Genomic DNA, 16160 nt, shown 5'->3' on the forward strand with positions numbered 1-16160 from the left:
TGCTGCGCGCTGCTCCGGTGGCAAAAGGCGGCCCTGCACGGCTGGCGCAGGCCTGCGCATGCGTGTGGTTGCCGTCTCTGCGCCGACACCGCGCAACATGGCAGAGACCTACAGCGGGCCCGCGCAAAAGGAGATAGGCCCCTTCCATATCGCGGGCACCTGCCGATCAGAAGCCCCCGATTGCAAGCCTGGACCTCATGTAGGCTCTGCCCGGAGTCAGATCCCCCCCGCCCCCACCAGGACGTCCACCACAGTTGCGGGTCTGAGCTCCCGCCGGGTGGTACCAGGTTGGGACCACGCCGGCGGGACTCGGCGGCAGTTTGGCCCGTCGCCCGTGGAGAATCACCAAGGGTGCCTATTTCAGCGACCCGGGCGCGATTGGCGCCGATTCTCTGGTCGCTGGAGAATCGCGTCCCGGCGTCGGAGCGGCATGCCAGGAATTTCCAATGCCCCCGCCGATTCTCCGACCCGGTGCGGGCTCGGAGAATCCTGTCCCCTATGTTTCCCCAGTTTTCGTCCACAATTTTCAGCAAATGGAACCTACCAAAAGGTTTTGTAACCTTGTCACGGAGAACTGGTGGAGTTATACCATTCCTTGGGTGAATTAGGACTGAATGCTTCAACTATTAATTTTTGACTCACTAAAGAAGTAGGGTAAAGAAACAAATCTCTCTTTGACATTTCCTTCTCTATTTTTAACCTTCTATCAGTTTTAACTCCACAGCCTGTCAGTGATTCACTCCCTGCCCAGAGGCCAACTGATTGATGGCTGGACCTCTGATGCTCCATCAATTGGACTCGGGTCATAGTGAAGTTCCAAACAACAGGCTTTAATACGCTAGATGTGAGCCCGGCAGTGGTCGTACAGAGAAAGGCTGAGTGCCAGCCTTATACCCCACCTTGTAGGCGGAGCTACCAATCTCTCAGCCAATCGGCGGGGAGTCACATGACCAGCCACAACCAATTGACAGAGAGGCACATGACTTACCTGGGCCAATGGGCAGCGAGGTGCTGTACCAATGGCACCCTGGTTCTCCGGTAATATGATCTCTCTAGCCATACTACCACAACCTCAAGTTGGGTGGGTGAAAGCAGCAGCAGGTAAATCCATATCAGAGAGGGGGGAGGGGAAGGGTTGGCAGATCAGGGAGGATTGAGGGAAGGGGGAAAGGACGGCTGTGAGTGGGGGTCGAACGGGGCAGGGATCCATAGCCATGGAGGGACTGATTCTGTTGTACACTGTTGCGTAGTTTGATAGGTTTTATTAAGGTATTTGTAGACTTAGGGGGCGGGATTCCCCTTTCCGGGGCCACGTTCCCACACCAGCAGGAAAACTGGTGCGAACCACTCCGGTGTCAGCAGCCCCCGAAAGTGCGGAATTCTCAGCACTTCCGGAGGCTAGGTGGACGCCGGAGGGGTTGGCGCCACGCCAGCCGGCGCCGAAGTGACTGCGCAAGTCCGCACATGCGCCAAACTGTACCGGTGTGATCCTGTGCATGTACGGAACCGCCGCCGTGTTCTGGCGCATGCGCGGGGGCTGTAGGGCTCAGCCATGGCCGGCGGGGAAGTAGTGCCCCCAAGGCACAGGCTCGGCAGCAGATCGGTGGGCCCCAATCGCGGGACAGGCCACCGTGGGGGAGCCCCCCGGCGCCGGAGAATACGGCAGCCGGTGTCGGGGCAGTGGGGCGGGATTCGTCCCGCCCTCCCGGGGATTCTCTGACCTGGCGGGGGGGTCGGAAAATCCCGCTAAGGAAGTTCAACAGTAAGTATTTATTAGCTACTAGAAGCTATATGTAGGTGCAGCAAATGCTATGAGCTCCATGCTAGGAGCTGTCTCCATGTCAACACATGGTGCTGTCCAACACTATACTCACTCTTTGGTACAGATCATGTCTTCTCTTACATCACGGTGTGGGCATTACTGTACTCTGTCCCACATTAACGGGTTATGTGCCAGACTTTTATACTACACACAATTAGAGCCTCTTGCTTGGTGGGAGGGTGGGGGGGGGGGGGGGGGGGGTGGGGGGGGGGGGGGGGGGGGGGGTGGGGGGGGGGGGGGGTGGGGGGGGGGGGGGGTGGGGGGGGGGGGGGTAATTGATGACCTGGGGTACTTTGGGCTGATTTGAAGCTGAAGGCCACTGTCTTGTTATGCTCTAGGCGTAGCATAAGCGGCTTCCTTGTGGTGCACTTGACAAAGGAAGGTTCAGACGTGGAGATAACTTCAACACGTTTATTAAACTATTTACACTTATACTCGGGTTCGCCACTACTGTTATAACTACTGTTATCCTTCTATAGCTACTCAGACTGACTAACCAGTCTGCTACAATCCACGTGGTGGGTGTAATATTGAATCAACCCTGTGTCTCTACTCACTGACTGTCTCCACTGGAAAGAGGCAGATCATGTGTGTGTTGTGTCCTTTATATATGGGTTGGTGTAATGCCCTCCTGTGGTCATGTCACCTCTGTGTGCATCGTGAATGCCCATTGGTCGTGTCCTATCTAACTGATCTATTGGTTGAGTGTCTGTGTGTCATGTCTCTAGTGCTCCCTCTAGTGCCTAGCTAGTCTACATGTATTTACATTAACCCCTTGTGTATTTACAGTGATGCACATCACCACAGCCACATGATGGCATCGAGACCTTGGGGTAAAAATGTTTTGAGAGAGTGTCAGATTGAGCTGTTCAGGCAGATAACTGGATTCAGGAGGTAAGTGTGACTCTCTTGACTCCATCAAGACTTCGCCTCTATGATGCTGCCAGCTTCACAGCCATTTGGAAAATCCCACCCACAGCAGTTAAAGTTGATCATCTGAATAAGATTGAAGCTCGCGGCCTCATTATCATATTTAAAGTTGCAGCCCACTTCCTCGAATTGGGTTGACTGCTTGCCCACTTTCGTTCCCTCGTTAAAACTAGAAATGGGTGGTTTGAAGGTCAGCTTATGTCAGGGAGCAGGTTTTTCAGACTGACCTAATATGTCTCTTTCACAGTTTAAAATGCAGACCAACATCTCAGTACTGGAGGAAATATGTTCAGAAATTGCACCTGTTTATTTACCATCTGTTTGAAGAAATTCAGGAAGCCCTTTTTGGCTGGTTTAACTTCCTCCTCTTCAGAGTCTACTTTCTGTGCAGATTCAAGACTTTTAATTTCCTGTTTTGACATTTGTTTTTGTGGTGGGGACATTCCTTTTTCAGGTTTTGCATCCGATGTACTGGTTCTGTTTTCTTGTTCAACCTGGATAATAAATATTATAGTTAATGGTAAAATTACAAGGACATACAGATCTCAATCTGCAGCACTGTCTAGACCCACAATATGCATAGGCAGTACAAGCCCAATGCTACTTCTGAATCCCAGGTCCATGATGGAGTACTTTTGGGCTAAACTTCTATATTGAGGTGCATTTTCCTATCTGGATAATAACAGCGTAGAAAGTTAACACTTATCATTTTTAAATGAATCACATTTAATGGGTCAATAACCAATATTCAAAAACGTACCTCTAATTTAAAAAATGATTTGTGCTGTCCTTTAAAAAAAATTTTAGTACCCAATTATATTTTTTCCAATTAAGAGGTAATTTAGCGTGGCCAATTCACCTACCCTGCACATCTTTGGGTTGTGGGGATAAGACCCACGCAAACACGGGGATAATATGCAAACTCCACACAGACAGTGACCCAGAGCTGGGATCGAACCCGGGCCCTCGGTGCCATAAGCAGCAATGCTAAACACTGCGCCGCCGTGCTGCCCTCATTTGTGCTGTCCTGATGACCCAATAGATAATGCACATAATTGTGTGTTAATCAACTACACTGTCCTGGATTATATTAAAATACTTAAATCAAAGTCAGATACCTGGGCCGGGATTCTCCCCTACCCGGTGGGGCGGGGCGTCCTGGCGTGTTGGAGTGGCGTGAACCACTCCGGTGTCGGGCCGCCACAAAGGTCTCCGCACCTTTAGGGGCCAAGCCCTCACATTGAGGGGCTAGGCCCGCGCCGGAGTGGTTTGCACTCCGCCGGCTGGCGTGAACGGCCTTAGGCGCCATGCCAGCCGGGGCCAAAAGGACTTCGCCGGCCGGCCTAAGTCCGTGCATGCGCCGGACCGTCAGCGGCTGCTGACGTCATCCCTGCGCATGCGCAGGGGAGGGGGTCACTTCTGCCTCTGCCATGGTGAAGACCATGGCGAAGGTGGAAGAAAAAGAGTGCCCCTACGGCACAGGCCCGCCCACCAATCGGTGGGCCCCGATCGCGGGCCAGGCCACCGTGGGGGCACCCCCGGGGTCAGATCGCCCCCCCCCAGGACCCCGGCGCCTGCCCGCACCACCAATCCCGCCGGTAAGAGAGGTGGTTTAATCCATGCCGGCGGGAGAGGCTAGCCAGCGGCCCATCGCCGGCCGGGGAATCGCCGCGGGGGGCCCGCCGACCGGCACGCCGCGATTCTCGCCTCCGCCGAATCTCGGGTGGCGGAGAATGCGGGACACGGTGGGGGCGGCATTGATGCCGGCCCCGGGCGATTCTCCGACCCGGCGGGGGGTCGGAGAATCCCGCCCCTGGTCTCATATCTTGGACAAGGAAGGAGTGAAATTCAACAAGTGTTGAATGGTGCTTTTTGCTAGATGTGTATGGACAGACTTTCTGAGCTAATCCAAATACACCAGTTATACTTACTTCCCGCTTCTTTTCACCAATTTTCTCCAACAATTTTCTTTCTTTCTCCTTTCCTAAAAGTGTTGATTTTGACAGGGCATTCTTTCACACATACTGGATGTCCTTTGATATCTTTTGCAACTGGTTGTTATTCACATATTCACACACACTTACACCTCAATAACACAATCCTGACTCCCTAATGCTTGTCCACCATCTACAAGGCACAAGTTAGGAGTATGTTGGAGTGCTCTCTATTTGCGTGGATGAGTGTAGCTAGAACAACACGCAAGAAGCTCGGCACCAACTATCCAGGACATAGCAGCCAGTCAACCACCTTAAACATTCACTCCCTCCACCACCAATATGTTGGACAAAATGCACTGCAGCTACTCACCAAACCTATGACCTCTACCACCTGGATGGACAAGGGCAGCAGATACTTGGGAACACCACCAGCTGTAAGTTCTTCTCCAAGTCACTCACTATCCTGACTTGGCACTATATCGCTGCTCCTTCACTGTCACTGAGTCAATATAAGACCATAAGACATAGGAGTGGAAGTAAGGCCATTCGGCCCATCGAGTCCACTCCACCATTCAATCATGGTTGATTTCAACTCCATTTACCCGCTCTCTCCCCATAGCCCTTAATTCCTCGAGAAATCAAGAATTTATCAATTTCTGTCTTAAAGACACTCAATGTCCCGGCCTCCACCGCCCTCTGTGGCAATGAATTCCACAGACCTACCACTCTCTGGCTGAAGAAATTTCTCCTCATCTCTGTTCTAAAGTGACACCCTTTTATTCTAAGGCTGTGCCCCCGCGTCCTAGTCTCCCCTGCTAATGGAAACAACTTCCCAACGTCCATCCTATCCAAGCCATTCATTATCTTGTACGTTTCTATTAGATCTCCCCTCAACCTCCTAAACTCCAATGAATATAATCCCACGATCCTCAGACGTTCATCGTATGTTAGGCCTACCATTCCTGGGATCATCCGTGTGAATCTCCGCTGGACCCGCTCCAGTGCCAGTATGTCCTTCCTGAGGTATGGGGCCCAAAATTGCTCACAGTATTCTAAATGGGGCCTAACTAGTGCTTTATAAAGCCTCAGAAGTACATCCCTGCTTTTGTATTCCAAGCCTCTTGAGATAAATGACAACATTACATTTGCTTTCTTAATTACGGACTCAACCTGCAAGTTTACCTTTAGAGAATCCTGGACTAGGACTCCCAAGTCCCTTTGCACTTTAGCATTATGAATTTTGTCACCGTTTAGAAAATAGTCCATGCCTCTATTCTTTTTTCCAAAGTGCAAGACCTCGCACTTGCCCACGTTGAATTTCATCAGCCACTTCTTGGACCATTCTCCTAAACTGTCTAAATCTTTCTGCAGCCTCCCCACCTCCTCAATACTACCTGCCCCTCCACCTATCTTTCTATCATCGGCAAACTTGGCCAGAATGCCCCCAGTCCCGTCATCTAGATCGTTAATATATAAAGAGAACAGCTGTGGCCCCAACACTGAACCCTGCGGGACACCACTTGTCACCGGTTGCCATTCCGAAAAAGAACCTTTTATCCCAACTCTCTGCCTTCTGTCTGACAGCCAATCGTCAATCCATGTTAGTACCTTGCCTCGAATACCATGGGCCCTTATTTTGCTCAGCAGTCTCCCGTGAGGCACCTTGTCAAAGGCCTTTTGGAAGTAAAGATAGATAACATCCATTGGCTCTCCTTGGTCTAACCTATTTGTTATCTCTTCAAAGAACTCTAACAGGTTTTTCAGGCACGACCTCCCCTTACTAAATCCATGCTGACTTGTCCTAATCCGACCCTGCACTTCCAAGAATTTAGAAATCTCATCCTTAACGATGGATTCTAGAATTTGGGCAACAACCGAGGTTAGGCTAATTGGCCTATAATTTTCCATCTTTTTTCTTGTTCCCTTCTTGAACAGGGGGGTTACAACAGCGATTTTCCAATCCTCTGGGACTTTCCCTGATTCCAGTGACTTTTGAAAGATCATAACTAACGCCTCCACTATTTCTTCAGCTATCTCCTTTAGAACTCTAGGATGTAGCCCATATCCTAGAATTCCCTTCCTAACAGCACTGTAGGTGTACCTACACCACATGAACTGCAGCAGTTTAAGACGGGGTCTCAGCACAACCTTCTCAAGGGCAATTAATTAAAAATCGGTAATGAATGCTGGCCTAGCCAGTAACACCCACATCCGTGAAATATTTTATTAAAAAATCATCATATGAAACCTCATATTCGTAAAAGTACTTTTCTCCACTAGGGTTATTGGAGATACCATCACAAAACAATTATTAATTAAATTGTTTTTCTCTTATTGGAAATATTAATAGGAGTTATGAATATAATGGCATTAATCCACAGAATACAAGTTGGAGACAGACCTTTGTGATTCTTTTTGTTCTCTGATATTCAAACTTTTAAGCTATCAGTGCAATGGGTATTCAAATGATCAAACAGCCCCAGGGAACTAATTACAAACATAAATTTATATCCATGCTTTATTGCACATGGATAAAAATGATTAAAATCTGTGCCATTGTCTTATTGGAATTCTAATGGCAATTGTGTTCAAGACTAATCCAAAATTCCAAAACTCTCATCATAACTCAGTCATTCAGCTGATGATATGGCATCAGCTTTGGAGTGTGGCCAAGTGTGTTCCATCCCCATTTGTTTTGATGTCGCTTATATCTGTCACTAAAATGCAGTTAAAAAATAATACAACAAAACTGATAGAATTTTCAGAACAACTTATTAAGTTTGTCAAAATGTAGCTGGATGGGCAGTATGTGAATAAACAGTCCGGTATGGAGTTATGTTGTGTAAAGCAGAATCCTTTTCATGTCCCTGTGCTGATTTAGCTGGCCCTCGAGCAGGGTTGGAGCAAGGGGTCTGAGTGGGCCTCCGAGCAGGGGACCAGTGTGGGTCTCAGGGTCGGAGCGGGTCTTGGAGTGTGAGAAAGAGGGTGAGCGTGTGAGAGAGAGGGGGTGGGGGGGGGGGGGGGGGGGTGAGTGTGTGAGAGTGCAGATGTTCCTGTGGGTGAAAAAGAGAGAGAGGAAGACTTGTGTGTGTGTGTATGAGAGGGAGATGTCCGTGCGTGTATGTGTGAGTGAGAAAGAGAGAGATGGACATATGCGTGTGTATGTGTGTGAGAGAGAGACTTGTGTGTGTGAGAGAGACATATGTGTGTGCATGAGAGGGAGACGTATGTGTGAGTGTGTGTGAGAGAGATGGGGTCGTGTGAACATGTGTGTAAGACAGAGAGGGAGACGTGTGTGTATGAGGGAGACACGGGTGAGTGTGTGTGGTGGAGAGACGATTGTGTGTGAGGGAGAGAGGGCTGTGTGTCTGATATGAGTATCAGCTTTCCAGCATCACTCATTCCATTAAAAATGACAAAATGTAAGACTTAAATATTTTTTTCAGAAGAGAACTTTTTAGATTACTCACTCCTAAAGTGAGTGCTTCCTCTAGCGGTGAATGTTAAGGAGTCATGGGACCGTGGCTTGGTCAGGGTTTAATGTGAGGGGGTCACGGAGCTGATGAATGAATTTGTGACTGTGTGCCTCTTACTAATATATGCATTGATATAGCTAGAAAAGACATTTTATTTCTGTGTTCACACCTATTTTGTGGTAAAAAAGGTGCATCGACATTATGAGAAAGCTTGGAGTTCCCCAATGCACTTGGGAGGTCACTCGCTCTGCAACACCCTCCTCCACTCCCAGAGCTCTAGTGCGTGGGCTTCTCTAGTTCCGTTCTGAGGCCATCTCTTCCCACCACTCTGCTCTCCATACTTTCCAATCAGAGACTAACAAGCAGCTCTCTGCAGTATTTAAAAAAATGTCATAACTGTGCCTGTTTTGCCGTGGACCGCCTGGAGCTCCCATCGACCCCCTGGGTTCCGCGGACCCTAGATTGGGAATCCCTACCCTATTTGAATCACACCTGTTGCTATTTGTCCTCAACATGGCATCAGTGACAGTCTTTCGAAGTCAACAGCAGACAACTCTGCCCTCTCTGATAGAAAATGATGCATGGTGAAAACTGGTGAAAACTTCAGGTCGGAGAATCGCCGGGGGCCGGCATCAATCCTGTCCCCGCCGTGTCCCGAATTCTCCGGCACCGGAGATTCGGCGGGGGCGTGAATCTCTCTGCGCCAGTTGGCGAGCCCCCCCCCCCGGCGATTCGCCAGCCCGCGATAGGCCAAAGTCCCGCCGCTGTCAAACCTCTCCCGCCAGCGTGGATCAAACCACCTACCTTACCGGTGGGAGCAGGCGGAGTGGGTGGGCTCTGAGGTCCTTGGGGGGAGCGTGGGGCGATCTGGCCCCGGGGGGTGCCCCGACAGTGGCCTGGCCCGCGATCGGGGCCCACCGATCGGCGGGCGGGCCTGTGCCGTGGGGGAACTCTTTTCCTTCCACATTCGCCATAGTCTTCACCATGGCGGAGGCGGAAGTGACCCCCTCCCCTGCGCATGCACGGGGATGACGTCAGCAGCTGCTGACGCTCCGACGCATGCGCGGACTTCCGCCGGCTGGCGAAGTCACTTCGGCCCCGGCTAGCGTGGCGCCAAAGGCCGTCCACGCCAGCCGGCGGAGCGCCAACCACTCCGGCGCGGGCCTCGCCCCTCAATGTTAGGGCTTGGCCCCTAAAGGTGCCCCGCCGGGTAGGGGAGAATCCCGGCCCTGGTCTCCCAAAGAGAAAATTAGAAGAAAAACAGCACTTAATACGTATGATATTAATTCTACCATTATATTAACATTCACAACCTGCATGACGGTAGAATACAGTTATAGTACAGTGCACAAAAGACTAAATTCAGCACCCCCAGAAGGGAATTCCTGTGAATGGCACTGGAATTTAGTAACTGGTCTCATCTTTTACACAACTTTCCTTCAAGTGAGTCTCTCTGCTGACTTCAGAGGACCACAGAATTCGCCGCGTATAATTAACTTACCTGCTGATTTTCACTAACCTGCGGCACTTCCTTGATGGTCTGAGTGAAGAAAGAAGAAACCAAAATGAATCGATCATTAAAGAACAGTTTGTGTTGTCAGCTGTATAACTAATTTTAGAAATTATATCTGGGAGGTGCAGTCGGATTGTGCAATGTGCAAAGGTCACTGCCACAGAACAGGGATCTTCTCAGTCCCACTTAGTTCTGCAATTGAGCAGAAAGAGGACAGCCACATGCAAGACTGAACATTCAACACATATTCCCAATTAAAATTCTGTTCATTAACAAATACAATTACACTTTCCTTCATCTCTTTGTAAAAGGAAGTGAATTTGGAGATTATTCCAATTGCAGTTCGTAAGAATGACTTTAGTCTGTTTTCATAGATAGTAATTCCCGCAAAGGGTCGCTAGTCTGTCGCCAGAGGTTTATAGTTTGAGGGATGCTCTCTGTATCAAGCGTGGCTGAGCAGGAGTCTCTCCTCTATCCGCAAGCCAGTGGCATGTTGGAAAGATTTGCAGGTTGACACTCAACCTGTTTGGTCATGTTAGGAACGCACCTGCCTTGGCTATCAGGTCATGGGGTGAGATTCAAATCCAGAGCTTCTGGCTCAGAGGTAGGGACACTACCCATTGTGCCACAAGACCTCCTTGATAATACTCATCTAAGTTTGATAAGATCCTCGCCATAATCTGATTTATTTGTGCCAGTGTACTTGTGGTATGTGCAACATTTTGACCTAACTTGAACTACTGTCAATAAGGGGTAATTCTGTGCTCCCAGTTAGGAAGCCACACTTGAAATGAGTACGAATCAGTGATAGGGCTGCAACACTGGTGGCTTCTAACATACCTATAATTTCAATTGCTATCACTATAATTACTTTTGTTCTGAAGTGTTAAATTTTAGTGCTGGTGATTTGTTGATTTCTGACTGACAGCATTTTCTACCTGTATAATTAATCTATTTGTGTGTATTGCGGTTATTAAATGGATTTAGCTTTCAGTTTGCCATTTGTTAAAGTTGTCTAGAATAAAACCTTGGATTTGAGTAGATAGCATGTTACATATACATGTGATTGAATCAAGATTAAAATTGTAATTAAGTATGTAAGTCAGCTGCCCGATTATTATATCAAACGTTATCTAGTTTGGTATTTCGGGACAGTAACACAGATATGTAAAGATGACAATACAGGAGATCATAGTAACAATTGAAGGTTATCATCGCCATGATTTAAAGATGTCTTTAAAGTAAAGAAATTCTCATATTGTTACTGACCTTTTGCTTAAAGAGCTTTCCAAATGGACTTTGTGTTGGTGTCTTGTCGAGTTTTGCTTTATCAGAGGAATCTGCTTCATTCTTCTTGGATATCTCCTGTTCTGCTGCTTTTTGTTCTAATTTGTGGGATTTAGCTGCTGCTTCTTTGTGTTCTCCATTTACTTTTTTCTGTCAATAAAACAAAATACGCCAATTTTTCATTGTCACACTTGCCTGCAGTTCGCCTCTAAACTGAGCTGGCTGATGAAAAAGTCAAATCTCCCTTGAGGTACCTTTAATCAAGGAAACCATCGGCATTTTGCTCCTGCTTTAGTTGTGTTGGCGTCAAAGACTAATGTCCATACCCCTACCAACATTTCTCTGGGTAACGCTAACTGAACCAGACATGTTAGCCCTGATAATGAAAACTTTTAAATGGAAATAATTCCTTGCAAAGTGATGAAAAATGAACTCTGTAACAAACAATCACATTCAGCAGAAATCTTGGGTGAGATTCTCCAATCCCGCAGCAGAGTGTCCACTCCGTCGTAACGGGCCGCTCCCAGGACTAATTCTGGACCTCATAGGGGGCCAGCATGGCCCTGGAGCGGTCCGTGCTGCTCCAGCTGCCGATCCCGACGTGAACTCTGCGCCGCGGGATCCAAGCATGCGCAAGTTGCGCCGGCGCCAATGAGGACATGCGCAGTGGCGCTGGCGTCAACGCGCGGATGCACAGTGGCCTCCTTCAACGCGCCGGACCAGACGCCACATGCCGCAGGACTATAGGGGCTACTGGCCCTTAGGAATGGAGGCCCCCAGCCACAGAGGCTGGCCCGCCGATCGGTGGGCCCCCGATCGCGGGCCAGGCCACATCGGAAGCCACCCCCAGTGTCGGACTCCCCTTCCCCCCCATAGGCCACCACCCGACCCTTCAACGCCGAGGTCCAACCGGCTCAGAGCAGGTTAGAATGGCTCTTTTCTTACGGCCCGGGCTGGAGAATCGGCAGACCAGCCACGTAGAGGGGCCCGCAACCGGAGAATCGCGTGCTGGCCTGGCGCGATTCGCGTGGCCCGCCGGCGATTCTCAAACCCGGCGCGGGGTCGGAAAATCCTGTCCCTTAAATTTGTGATTTATATCCTGGGTTGTTCAAGGTTACATTGTCACTGTTTTTCAAGGTTTCCTATTGTACAATCATCTGTTTTGGCCACTGTTGTTTTGGAAATTCCTGGAAAACCCGCCTCAGATGTGTGGGGGGGGGGGAAGAATTACGCCATCTGTTTATCTCTCCACAGAAGTGCTCGACTTGCTGAGTGTTTGCACCACTTTAAGTTCTTATTTTGGAATTCCCACCTCGTTATGTGTGGTTAATAAGTTTGAAATTCTCCAAGGGACAACATTGTAGCGCAGTGGTTAGCACTGCTGCCTATGGCGCTGGGGACCCGGATTCGATCCCGGGTCACTGTCTGTGTGGAGTTTGTACATTCTCCCTGCGTCTGCATGGGCTTCACCCCCACAATCCAAAGATGCGCAGGTTAGGCAGACATGGGGAGAATGTGCAAACTCCACATGGACAGTGACCCAGGGTCAAGATCGAACCCGGGTCCTCAGGGCCATGAGGCAGCAGTGCTAACCACTGCCCCACCGTGCCGCCCTACCAATAGGTGTAATGATGAAGCCACAGCTCCATGATTCTCCGTGTATTTCACTGGAGGTGTCATCCGCACTGTTGCAACATTAAGCACCAGTGGTCGGCGGTGGATGAGGAAAGGATACATTGGTCCCGCTGCAGAGGTCTAAGATGAGGACTTTCATGGGAATGCACATACAAATGCTTGGAGTGTTTAACGTCCCGAAGGAAGAGCCCAGCACCAACTTGGAGCAGGGTTTTGAGCAGGACTTGGGAGTCCATCATGTTCAGAACATGATGGTGGCCACCTCCATCAACACTTTTATGGACCCATCCATGATGCAGCATCTGATGCCTGTAGTCGCAGTTTCCATTGCAGCACAAGTGCAGCGCTCAATCTCTGAGTTCTGCAGCAGCTCAAATTGCTGCTACATAGAATTTACAGTGCAGAAGGAGGCCATTTGCCCCATCGAGTCTGCACCGGCTCTTGGAAAGAGCACCCTACCCCCTACCCAAGGTCAACACCTCCACCCTATCCCCATAACTCAGTAACCCCACCCAACACTAAGGGCAATTTTGGACACTAAGGACAATTTATCATGGTCAATCCACCTAACCTGCACATCTTTGGACTGTGGGTGGAAACCGGAGCACCCGGAGGAAACCCACGCACACACGGGAAGGATGTGCAGACTCCGCACAGACAGTGGCCCAAGCCGGAATCGAACCTGGGACCCTGGAGCTGTGAAGCGATTGTGCTATCCACAGCGCCGGCCCTAGGGTTGCTGGCGCCCCGGGCAAGCTGAACTTCGGCGCCCTGGGGCCGAGGGGGGGTGGGGCCGAGGGGGCGGGGCCGAGGGGAGGCGGAGCCGAGGGGGCGGAGGCGGCGGGGCCGAGGGGGGGTGGACCCGAGGGGGGGGCGGGGGGGGGGGCGGACCCGAGGGGGGACGGGGGGCGGGGACCCGAGGGGGGGGGGGGGCGGGAGGTCTGAGGGGGGTGGGCGGGGGGGGGGGGTGTGGACCGAGCGGGGGGGGCGGACCGGGGGGGGGCGCCCTGGGGGAGGGCGGCCACCGCGCATGCGCTGGTTGGCGCCGGCCCAACTGCGCATGCGCGGGACCCGAGTCTGGCCCCGGGCGACTGCCCGAGTTGCCGGTGCCTTGAGCCGGCCCTGGCTATCCACAATGCTACCGTGCTGCCCCTTAATGCAAGCTCAGCCCATTTTGATCAGGGCCTAAGATTGCAATGTTCAAAGAGCATTTCAGGGTGTCACAGCAGTCGACCAAATTCTCCTCCAACATATTGCCAGGATTACTGAGATGTTGCCCAGGGGAGGTGACATGGAGCAGAAACTGACTGTCCTCTCTCTCAGGAAGACAGTGCTTGCCCTCCCATCACTGCAACACTGTGAGTGATCTTGTTGTTGCCTGAGTCAGCCAGCTGTGACTGCTATCATCCACGCTGAGGTGGTGGAGTGCACAGCTGCTCTTTCTGAACTGACATCCACCAAAACCATCTGCGGTCTCCTTTCTTGAACTTCAGCAGCTTCTACCAGCCATGCTGCAAGCTCTGGAGCAGCAGTACATAGCAGGACTAGGAGAAGCAATGATACATGGAAGTCGGGTACCAAATGCAAAATGGTGATTGATTCATGTTTGGAAACAATACGCCATGTTTTGTAGGGTCTGGTTTAGCTCACTAGGCTAAATCGCTGGCTTTTAAAGCAGACCAAGCAGGCCAGCAGCACGGTTCGATTCCCGTACCAGCCTCCCCGGACAGGCGCCAGAAAGGGGCGACTAGGGGCTTTTCACAGTAACTTCATTGAACCCTACTCATGACAATAAGCGGTTTTCATTTATAAATTTGGTTTGAAATATTTATTTTTTGCTGACTTTTATTTTTGAACTGTTGCCAAAAAGGCATTATGATAGTCAGCGATAGAAGAAAGATAAAGGGCACAATTCTTGCAAAAGATGTCAGTATAGTTTTCATAGAATCAATAGAATCCCTACAGTACAGAAGGAGGCCATTCGGCCAGTGAGTCAGCACCGACTCTTCAAAAGAGTAAGCTACCTTGGCCCCCTCCCCCATCGTAACCCCACCTAACTTGCACATCTTTGGACACTAGCGGGGCAATTTGGCATGGTCAATCCACCTAACCTGCACATCTTTGGACTTTGGGAGGAAATCCGAGCATCTGGAGGAAACCCACGTAGACACGGGGACAACGTGCAAACTCCACACGGACACCCAAGGCCGGAATCGAATCCGGGTCCCTGGCGCTGTGAGGCTGTAGTGCTAACCATTGTGTCACCGTGTGATTCTCATTGTGTGGGTTGGTGCAATCCAGGTTGAAATCCGCCCACATTTAGGAGGTTGGGGTGATTTGCACCATGAATGAGGTGTGTAGGATCTGAAGATGCTGGCAAACTCGCCTCCTCAGAGATCACAGCACCACTTTTGAAGGATGCCCCGATCTTATGATCTTAAGACAACCTTATAGACAACCACCCATCTGCGCTCAATCTCAAATCTCAAAGACCCCACCCCAAATGAGTGACACTCTGCTGTGTGTTGCCAAATGCCCCCACCCCCTCAGAGCCCTCCCTAAGGTACTTCCCCTTTCGGCACCCCCCCCTTCCCCCACAGTTCCCTTATTCAGGCCCTGGATATTAGCAGTGCCAGGGTGGCACTGCCAGGGTGCCAGGGCAGTGCCAGAGCACTGTCCAGCCATGTCCCTGACCACCTGGAGGCTACAAAGGCCCCCAGGCCCTTCCCCGGTGTGGTCACCATGTCTATCCAAAGAATTCAAGAGTGACTGCGAGAATATCCTCATTGAGGAACTCTTGCACTTTACCATCTGAGTGATGCCAGCTGCTTCAATGGTGAAAATGTACTTCCAGAGCAGGCATGTTGTTCATGCATCAGAGGTTGAAAACGATCCAGTCTAAAGAAATTGCTGTCTGACAGGCCACCTGCTCTTTCTCGGAAGCACATCAGATTTTAAACAAACAACCCACATCCCTGGAACAAGCCCTGACGTGGCTCCCTCCAGCCCACTCCGAGCCCCAACCCCCTGCCCCCTTGAAGGACCACCGCATGGCATTTGGTCTGTGGCTGCTGTGCCTTTATCTGGAGGGAAATGGAGAGAGGTACTCCCCCCTCGGAGTGCATGGCGCCTGCTCCCTGCTTTTAGGGACCTGCAGGCAAGGAGAACACCGGGGCGCCAGTGCATTTGACTTTAATCTCACTAATGAGATTAAAATGAATGCAAATGAGCTCTGGTCAGGTTTTTGCCCTTTCTGGGCGAGATCCTGATCGCATCAGCTGGAGCAGGCCGGGAGCATCAGAAACTGTTTTGCGCCTGGAGCAAATCCTGTTTCAGGCCTCCCCGAAATTCTCCAGACATAATGGGATTTGTGCCGGGGGCAACGTGGCCAGACAATTGCTCGAAAGTGAGAGATTGTCTAGCAATGGGAGACAGGGTTTTGGTTACTTACGTCAGTTCATCGTGGACAGCATGGGGAAAAAGGAGCTGTGCTTTGTTGCCTGCTTCCTCTCTTTATCTTCTTCTTTATCCTCATTATGCTTCTGCTCCTCAGACGCTCA

General features: G+C 50.5%; 1 protein-coding gene across 4 annotated transcripts in view; it reads right to left on the minus strand.

The window, feature by feature from the left end:
* bcas1 (brain enriched myelin associated protein 1) overlaps positions 1 to 16160 on the minus strand; it is a 228128-nt gene that overhangs the window by 41152 nt on the left and 170816 nt on the right. For 3 of the 4 annotated variants that reach the window (XM_038803114.1, XM_038803115.1, XM_038803117.1), the window contains 3 exons: positions 10948 to 11115; positions 9667 to 9705; positions 3067 to 3246 (listed from right to left, as the gene is read on the minus strand). In XM_038803114.1, coding sequence (XP_038659042.1) covers positions 3067 to 3246; positions 9667 to 9705; positions 10948 to 11115 — 387 coding nt within the window. The remainder of the gene's footprint in view (positions 1 to 3066; positions 3247 to 9666; positions 9706 to 10947; positions 11116 to 16160) is intronic. The other variant, XM_038803116.1, reaches the window with a different exon arrangement.

Source organism: Scyliorhinus canicula, chromosome 7, assembly GCF_902713615.1.
Source record: "Scyliorhinus canicula chromosome 7, sScyCan1.1, whole genome shotgun sequence".
Classification (NCBI taxonomy): Eukaryota; Metazoa; Chordata; class Chondrichthyes; order Carcharhiniformes; family Scyliorhinidae; genus Scyliorhinus; species Scyliorhinus canicula.